The 9,801-nt window shown below is 47.1% G+C and overlaps 1 protein-coding gene across 2 annotated transcripts in view; it reads left to right on the top strand.

The window, feature by feature from the left end:
* Positions 1-9,250: 9,250 nt before the first annotated feature.
* COL2A1 (collagen type II alpha 1 chain) overlaps positions 9,251-9,801 on the top strand; it is a 31,718-nt gene continuing 31,167 nt past the window's right edge. For both annotated transcript variants that reach the window (XM_003793572.2, XM_003793571.2), the window contains exon 1: positions 9,251-9,335. In XM_003793572.2, the coding sequence (XP_003793620.1) occupies positions 9,251-9,335 (85 nt within the window). The remainder of the gene's footprint in view (positions 9,336-9,801) is intronic.

Genomic DNA, 9,801 nt, shown 5'->3' with positions numbered 1-9,801 from the left:
TGGGACAGTTCTGTACCCTTTGGTGGTGTGGTATTTGAACATGTTTTGTCAAAAACTAATGAACATCTCACTTAGATGCTGGAAACAAACATAAGACCTGGCCAATTCTTACACTTGCTGAGGATGAATAAGTCCCTTTGGCTTCCTAGTCTGCTGGGCCCAACAAGTGAATTTAGAGGCTGAGAAGTGAGTTGTTGGCCCTCACATGGACTCATCCTTCTGAGTGTGACCCTAGCTGGCTGCATAGCCTGAGAGCAGCGATTCTCAACTGTGGGCTCACATTGGAATCATCTGGGGGCCTCAAAAGCACTGATACCTGGTTTCTCCTCTCAACAAATTCTGATTTAGTTGCTCTGAGTTGCAGTCACAGCATTGGGACTTTTTAAAGCTCCTCTATTTTTCAGTCAAGACTGGAAACCACTGTCCCAGACCAGTGCTTCACAAAACTTAATGTGTAAACAAATGACCTCATGATCTTGTTAAAATGATTCAGATGGTCTGGGGTGGTACCTGAAGGTCTGAGCAAGGGAATGCAATGCTGCTGGGCTGCAGACCACACCTTAAAAACACACATGGTCCAATATGGTAGCTACTAGCCACCTATGGCTATTTAATTCAAACTAAAAGCAATTAAAATTAAATGAACTTTAAAACTTCAGTGCCTTATTTGCATTAGCCACATTTCCGGTATTCAATCACCACATGTGGCTAGTGGCTACCATATTGGACAGCACATGTAGAGAATCTACCCATCATCACAGAAAGTTCTATCAGGTGGCACTATCTTACAGCATCTCTTTGTCTCTGAACTCCTATTCAAGTTGTCAAATCTTGAGTTGTGGACTGAAGCTTTCCTGGTGGCAGGGCCTATGGAATAGTTCCTTTGCACTCCCTACATGGTGCCTGTGCACTCGCCATAGAATAGGTGCCCAGTCACTGCTTGCTTAGGTTAGGGTACTCATGCCTTTGTCCAAAGATTACTACCATATAAATATTGGCTAATTAACTGATGTCTACTTGGTTATCAGTTAGTTTTCTTATATCCAGCACAGTTCCACAGAGTTGTCAGCTCAGGAGAAGTCAATGATCAGGTGGCAATGGCAATGCCTTCCCTATTCTGGGCTGGCAAAAAAAAAAGCAGGGTTCCAGGTGGTCTTCTCCACCAGAGTGTCTGCCCATCATTAGTTAGCATAGCCTGGGAGATGGGCCAAGATGCCCAGGTGTAGCTAATGGGATCCTTTATCATCCAAGCCCAATTCAGAGGAGACAAGTCTGGACATGTTCTCTCTCTCCAGGCATTTTTCCTGGGCCTTTAGGAAAGGGAAGTGCCTGGAAATGTCCTGCTTCCTACTCCTAGGTATTCTTCTGTCTTTCCTGGGGCAATAGCCACAGATGTTGGAGAGAGGTAGAAGTGGGAGTGGGGTGCTGAGTCCCCAAAACAGAGGGAGGGCCAGGTGCAGTGGCCTACACCTGCAATCCCAGCACTTTGGGAGGCCAGGGCAGGAGGATCACTTGAGGCCAGGAGTTCCATACCAGCCTCGTTGGGGCAACAGCAGGACCCTATCTCTACAAAAAAAAATTAAAAATTAGCTGGGCATGGTAGCACATACCTGTAGTCCTTGCTACTCAGAAGGCTGAGGTAGGAGGATCTTTTGAGCCCAGAAGTTAGAGGCTGCAGTGAGCTACGATGGTACTGCTGCACTCCAGCCTGGGCAACAGAGAAAGATCCTATCTCTTAAAAACAAACTGACTAATAAACCAAAATATAAACCCAGGAGAAAATGGAGTTTTCATCTGCCTTAGCCACACCAGGTAGAGAAGTTAAACCTTCAGCCAGATAGTCTCTTGTTTTAGCTTCACAGTGATTGATTTTCACATTTAGCTGACAGTTCATTGATAACAGAATTAAAATCTACTTGGATTAAAGTCATAGTAGGGGGAAAAAATTTCACCTGGAGTCTCTCCTTACAGACCCACAGGCAGCTGGGTCTGATGATGATGAATCTGAGACCTGCAGACCAAAGTAACTTGATTTAAAGAAACAGAAACACCTAGATAGAAACAGGTATCTTTTTTACTCACTTTAAACTGTTCTCTGACTGTGACAAATAGTGTTGGCACTATCCAGACCTGAGAAGAACCACCTTCTCCCTCTCATTTCTTTGCAGTGAAATCATTTAGAGTTTCTTACCAAATGAAGTAAAAAAGCCTTGCAGGAAGACCCCCCCACCCCGGCATATTGGTCCTTCCACAGTTTTATTTTTTGTCTTTTTGTTTAAGCTGGTGAGAAGATCAATAGCTATCCTGGTCGTCCCAGCCTCCCTGAGAAACTTAGAAGTCACTGTTCTCCTGCTTAGGCAAAGCTTGTGCCAAAGTATTGGGTCCATTTGTTCCCAGTGCCAAGTTTCCTTTTCAGGTACTATTGAAAGTTGGCGAAAACACAGTCTGTCTTACTAACTGATATTAAAACAATTAAACATCTTTAACTCTGTATCTTACATTTTATCTGTAAGAATATTCATCCGTCAATTTAGATCCTGTAAATCATAACCCAAACTTATGCAAAAATGTAACTGGTAAGACATAGATTTTACCAAGACCCAATTAATTAAAAACAGAGAAATGAGATTGTCTCTTTATGATGGCAGGTGTGTCCAGGAAGGATAAATAAGTAGGGTGGAGACCAAAGACAGTATGAATAGCCCTAATGATAATAAACATTTACACTGAGCCTCCTATGGAAAGCACACTGCCGAGACTTCACACGTGTGATTGATTCATTTACAAGCTCAAAATAAGCCCACGAGTAAATTGCTATTACCGCTGTTTTCAGATGATACTTGGAGGAGCTAAGTAACTTGCCCAAGAAGACAGAGCCAAGAAGTGCAGTTGCCATGTCTAACTGGGGAAGCTGAGGTCAACCCCCATCATTTCTTTTTGTATTTACCCAGGAAAACATTAAGAATGCCACGAGTTTGTCAGCACTTTTAAGATGAAAACAGGCATCTTGTCAAGCTGGCATAGGAGAGACCTGGGGTGCATGTGGGATTCTCTCCTTTTATTCCCATGAGGATAAAGCCCGTATACAACCGGCTGAGGATTCTAGGATAGATCTTCATGTGACAAGGAACATAAGCCATTGTAGAGGCCTCTCTGGTAGCCCAGTTAAGCTGCCACAGGAGGAAACTGACAATTGGGGGTGCAACTACAATTGGGGAGAAGGGGGGACTCTGCAGACCCTAAAGGGTAGTTATACCATAGGAGGAATGTGACCAAGCTGCCTTCACTGCCCAAGGCTGTGTCAAGAGAGCTATTTTCGGTTAAAGGCCAGAACAGAATGCTTCTACATACAACATCACAGCACAGCGTATTGTAACTGGTTTACCTCATGGTTTGACTTGTATGAATATCTCCCCTCCCCTGAGAGGTGGTAATCTCCTTTTGGGCAAGATCCACGTCCCCCATACTACCTAGCAAGCACCTGGTGCATAGCTGTCGCTCAACACTGTGGAGCTGAAGGAATGCTGGCTGAGGAATGAGGGGGGAGGTGACAGGAAAAAAGATAGAGTGAGGGGTGTCAGAAGGCAGAGTTTTGAGCCCAGGGGTCTGGGAGGAAGGGTGTCCAGAAGGCTGGAGTGGGGTGGGGTGGACAGAGTACAGCGGGGCCCTGGCTGCCTCTGGCCAGGCGCAGGAGATGGGGACAGAGGCAGAAAAGGTGCCCTCATGGAGTTTACAGCATAGGGAAGGGCGGTGTGCACTGTCCTTCTGCTGCCTCCTGAGGTTGTTTTTGGCAGAGGAGCCCACTCAGAACTTACCACATGTTCCCTTGAGCTTTTCAGGGACTTCCTGGAGGGAAAGGCCCACCCCTACCCACTGGGGCAAGATAATCTTGGTTTGCAGTACCCCGGCTTTCTCTGAGGTGTACCCACCCTCCTAGATCTGGAGATACCCCGGTTAGCTCCTTGCTTTCCATGATACTTCCCACCTAGGAAGAGGTCATCAGTCAGGAGTACAGCGGGAAGGATGGCCAGACAGCAGAGGCTGTACTCTCGCCCCGCCCCGCCCCACCAGCTCTGCCTTGACACTCTCTCCATGGAATCCAGGACCTGACTTCTAATCAGAGGTCAGGCTTTTCCTTGCACTGATCCCATTTCCTATGGAGCAATGGAACATGGAGTTCTCTACACCTGGCCTTGATGTCCTCCTTTATTGCCATGTCTTAATCCCATTGGCCCAGGGCTGGCTTGACTCTGTTCTGGAAGCCCTGTCATGTCTTCTGGTGCATTTGTCCTTTTTTGCTTTCCTACAGGGGCCCTCTTGCCCTCTCACTGGAACTCTGCATTGCAAAACCCCACCCATGCCTGGAGACACACTTCTCCAAGGAGACTTTCCCAGCTTACTCTACAGCTCCCAGAATGCCATTCTTTCTTATTTGGTGGGGAGGGTATACTTTTCCTGTAGCATTTTTTACAATCTTTTTTTCCCTCTTATTTCTCCTACACATGCAGAGGTGGTATCTCAGTCCTCCCTGTATCCCCATTTCATACAGAAGTAGGTGCTTAGTACAAGTGCTAAGCTGAATTTGTGTGGCACTGGGACAGGAGTCTCCACCGAGGAGACTGGGTGGGATTCTTAATGCTGTTTGCATTTGAGAATACATAGTAGCACATTTATGTCCTATGGAATGGAATGTACACCATAAATTTGGAAAAATCCTATCCTGGACAGTCCTGATCCTGTTATTCTGCCCCCAGAATGCCAAAGGAAAACATAAACACAGCTTGAAAGGCTGTCAGAATTGAGCCCAACCAACAGAGGCTGAGTGTCACTGAGTGAGCTGGCCCTCTCCCTTCCCCATGGCTGCCTGTGTGAAGTGTGTGCATTCACCTCCTGCCATATTTGGGGTTGGGCTTACCTCTTTGGAATGTGAATCCTTCCTCACTTTGTCACTATTTTTAAAGGGGATTTGTGTAAAGGAAGAGAAGACCTTTTCTTGACAGTCTACCTACAAATATCTTTCCCAGTGAGGCTGTGTCTACATAAGTCTAAATTTAAAATTCCCCATAAAAGAGATAAAAATACTCAAATGTTTATGTTGTCCATACAATATTACCGATTTAATCCATTCATTTCACTGAGTTGGTCTAATATCGGGCAGATATGCTGATTGTGCCTGTTTAATGTCTAACTGTTCTACTGACTGTTACATTTGTACTGCAAGGTGTAAGTGAAAGACAGTAACCTCATGGGACACTCATCTCTAGCCATCAGTGCCCTTCCTCTATCATGTGGGGAAAACAGAAGCTTTTTGTTTCTACTTGAACAGCTCTAGAAATTGGAGCATTTTCTCATTTATCTGACACTGCTGTGACATAAGGTTTTTTACATTAAGTGAATGAACATTTATTTCCATATGTTTAGTGGAGACCTTTCTAAAATGGAATGTACAGAGAGATCACAGTAAACTTAAGCTAACATTTTGCTGGACATTTAAGCTCATCATTATGAACTTCAGAGACTATAGCAGATGCCATAAATCAGGATATTCCCTGGAACCATCAAGGACTTTAGGGCTGTTTATACCTACCCTGGTAACCTCCAGTTCTCACATTTTGTATTCATTGTGTCAACTTCATATTGCCTTTCTCTCTCCTTTCTTACTGTTCTTTCCTGCTGTTGTCATTGTGCTTTCATCCAACAACTGCTTCCATCTCACTGCTATTTTTTTGCATCGAATTGGTGAGGTCAGGTTACACTGTTAATACAATATCTAACTAAGGATTAATAGACTCAGAGAGACACTACTATGCATAAAATGCATAAACTTTAGCCTATAACATAAATTCAGGCTACTCAGATGTTCATTTGGTTTCTTGACTATGTTCTCAATGGTAAGATTGCTGGATAAGTAATCTCTAAATCAGGGATCAAATTGTGTTGTTTTTTTTTTTTTTTTGCCACATATAGGTCCTATTTCAGTTTGGCTCACAAATTAGAGGTCTTAAAATTGTAGTTCTTTGGGTTCTTGGGTGGGCAAAATATTAATATTGGTATTTAGTTGGCTTTAGAATTTAAGTAATTTTCATAGTTTATTTTGGCCTTGTCAATTTAAAATTTAAATTTCAGTTTGCTTTTTTCAATTCCTATTCCTTTTCTTTTTTTATTAAATCATGGGTGTGTACATTAATGCAATCATGGGGTACAATGTGCTGGTTTTATATACCATTTGAAATATTTTCATCAAACTGGTTAACGTAGCCTTCACCACATTTTCTTAGTTATTTTTTTTTTTCATTTTCTTAGTTATTGTGTTAAGATATTTATACCCCTCACTTAGTAAATTTCACATGTACCCTTGTAAAATGCACCGTAGGTGTGGTCCCACCAATTACCTTCCCTCCACTGGTCCTCTCCCATCCCCACCCCTCCCTTTCCCCTTTCCCTATATTCTTGGGCTATAGTTGGGTTATAGCTTTTATATGAAAGCTATAAATTGGTTTGATAGTAGGGCTGAGTACATTGGATACTTTTTTTTCCATTCGTGAGATACTTTGCTAAGAAGAGTATGTTCCAGCTCCATCCATGTAAACACAAAAGAGGTAAAGGCTCCATCTTTTTTTAAGGCTGCATAATATTCCATGGTGTACATATACCACAATCAATTTCCATTTCTGATGAAAAAAATCTTTTTCTGCAACAAGTGGAGAACTAAACCTTGTATTCATAGATGGCCCATGGTTACTGGAAAGAATTCAGAGCTCTTACACATAAATACAGACTAGTGGAAAAGATGAATCACAGTTAGAGGATGAAATGAAGAGCAAATTAGCAATGAAAGTCTGTATCACTTTGCTGCTTGCTGAACTAGATCATTTTGAAATAGGCGTCAATATTTTTCATGTATTTTAGAGTTTTCTCCCAAACTGTTTTGTCTATTGAATTTTTTTTTGGCCGCTTGCATTTAAGGTCAATTGTGTGAATGCCTAATTTTATAGTTGCTTCTGTATTGCTTGTTTTATACAATAAATCATATTTTGTATCAAATCATTAGTTTACAGGGCTTTCCTAAATCCTCCTAAGTGTTAAAGTTCTGCTAGGTACAGTTCTTGTCCCAGACTTGATGAGATAAAGACCAGTGAATATAGGGATGGGGGATGAAAACTATGCAAAACCATATATAGCTTAGGCTATAAATGCTGGGAGATCAGAAAGGCAGAGAGACCTTTCTTCCTAGGGGTATCAGAGAATACTTCTCAGAGGGACTTTAACCTAAGGGATCTTGAGAAATTGTGGGATTTGGTCATTCAACCTTCTAGGTGGAGATGATAGGACCTGTGGGCCCAAGGAGGGCATGGGACACTGTGGGGATGAGACCAGCCTTCTCCTAGCAGAGGCTGGGACTGGGGAAGGGCCCAGAACTTAGTACAAGGCCTTGAATAAGAGGATGGGATGCTAAATAAATAGATAAATAAATAGGATGGGAAAACAGGCAAGGGAGGCCCAGGGAAGTTCCTTCACCATCGCACCCAGACTGGACAAAGCATGGAGGCATTTCTTTAAACAATGAGTTCTTTCCCTTTCCAGCCAGCACATGAAGTTCAGTTCTGCACTCTTGGATCTCCAGTCTCAACCTGGAGAAGCTTCAAAGCATGAGGGAGTAAGGGAGGGGGGCAGGGGAAGCCCAGAACCCCTCATGAAAGCTTGAAGCCTGGGCAGTAGAAGTAGTTTCTTCCAAGTGCTCCCAGCTTCCAGGAGGAAAGCTCCAGGGAAACTAAACTGTCCCACAGAGGAGGTTCTGGTTAAGCCAGACCCCAAATTTTTAGTTACATTTTATCTAAATTTCTTTGCAGGATCATCTTAACAGGAAGGTCTGTTTGGGAACTTTTCATCTCTAGTATCAAAGGAGGCACCAAGAGACCAAGAAAAGAGCTCAGCTGGGTCGGGGAGAAGGATCTTTGCGCAAAGGGGCGGGAGGACGCTCACCAGGGAAGGTGAGGTGAGGCGGGAAGCGGAGGGCCAGGGGGCCAACTAGGAAATTCTGGCGCTTCTTCCCGGGCTCATAGAACTCGGTCCAGCTGGAGCAGCTTCCTCGCTCCCTGGCCAGGGCCGCAGCAGTGACCAACTATCCCTGGCCAGAACTGCTTTACTCTGGCCGGCAGCGCCCACGCCCCCAGGGACTCCCGGACCCTAGCCAGGAAGAGCAGACACCACGTCTGAGCCTGGAACTAGACAGTCTCCCACAGCCGGCAGCGTGCACCGTTTAGTCTCGGCTCCCTCGGCTCTCTGTACCTCCTTCAGTCCGCTTCCCGGGCCTGCCCCCGCCCCCCACACCTTCACACAGGTCTCCTTCTGTGCTGAACGCACCGGCCCCTTTCCTGGCGGAGCGCTCAGGCCAACGTTTGCCCAGGCACCAGAGGAGGCTCTTTCATTGCTTAGCTGGATGGAGGGGGCAGGGGCAGGCTGTCGCTCTGAACCTCCAGGTGGGAGTCCAGGGGCCAGGTACTACGCAAAGGGGATAGATTAGAAGATAGGTCTGGGCAGTCCTTCAAACCTGGGTCAGCTATCCCGTCTCCAAGATTTAGGGCTTCAGATAACTTCGTGGGTTCCTCCCTGTCTCCATCCCAAGCGCCCAACACTGTGTCTCTCCAGCCCCCCGACCCCCCCTTTTCTACTGGCTTTGCCTCTTCCCTCCCAAGTCTTTTCCGTCCTTGGTCACAGGCTCACGGCCTGAGCCTCTGCAAACACCCCCCTCCCCTCTAACCCCGGCAGAACTCCGAGGGGAGGGGCCAGAGGCCCCCATTGCCGCTTGCGGTCAGAGGGGGCTGCCGCTGCCCTGGGTCGGGGGAGAGCCAGTCATCTCTGCGCCCCGCCCGATCAGGCAACTCTACACACTAGGGGTGGGGGGCGGGCAGAAGGACTCGCCGAGAGGGGGGTCCGGCCGGCAGGTGCGGGCTCTGGCGGGGCCGGGGCGGGCTCCGGGGCGGGGTCTCAGGTTACAGCCCAGCGGGGGGCCGGGGGCGGCCCGCGGTTTGGGTGAGTTCGCCAGCCTCGAAAGGAGCCGGGCGCATATAACGGGCGCCGCGGCTGGGAGAAGACGCAGAGCACCTCTGGGCTGCCGGTCTCCCGCCTCTTACTCCTGCTCCAAGGGCCTCCTGCATGAGGGCGCGGTAGAGACCCGGACCCGCGCCGTGCTCCTGCCGCCTTGCTGCGCTCCACCCGGGCCCGGCTCCTCCAGAGCCCGCGGGGAGTCATGATCCGCCTCGGGGCTCCCCAGAAGTTGGTGCTGCTGACGCTGCTCGTTGCCGCTGTCCTTCGGTGTCAGAGCCAGGATGTCCGTAAGTCGCCCGCCGTCCCTGCTTGTCTTCCTTCCGTGTGTCCCTCAGCATCCTCCTCCCTGGCCCGCTCCCACTCTGGAGCCTGCAAGGGCCGAGTTAGAACGGCTCCGCAGGTCGTAGGGCTCCCAGTCTTAGGCGAAGGATGTGCAGGAGTTCGCCGAATGGAGTTGTACAAGTCGAGGTCTCGGTCCCAGCGCTTTCAGTGGTCACAGGTGGAGGCTTTTGCGGGTCCCTACATTGCACAAGAATATTGAACTTACAATATCAGTCGGAGAGACTTGCACGCAGGTATCAACGGCGCCTCTCCAAGAGGTTTGATAATTAGGCGCACATGCACGCCACTCACCTAGTCCAGCGACCCGAGTTCGGCAAAACAGATCACTGCCCATCAAACTTAGAAGAAGTAGGGGAGAGCACGAGCGAGGGAGCAAGAAAACGCCAAAAGGGCTGACTTTGTAGCCTGTCC

Source organism: Otolemur garnettii, unplaced genomic scaffold (assembly GCF_000181295.1).
Source record: "Otolemur garnettii isolate 467f Iridium unplaced genomic scaffold, OtoGar3 scaffold00070, whole genome shotgun sequence".
NCBI classification, from domain to species: Eukaryota; Metazoa; Chordata; class Mammalia; order Primates; family Galagidae; genus Otolemur; species Otolemur garnettii.
Note: the sequence above shows the minus strand (reverse complement) of the source record. Positions and strands in the feature narration are given on the sequence as shown.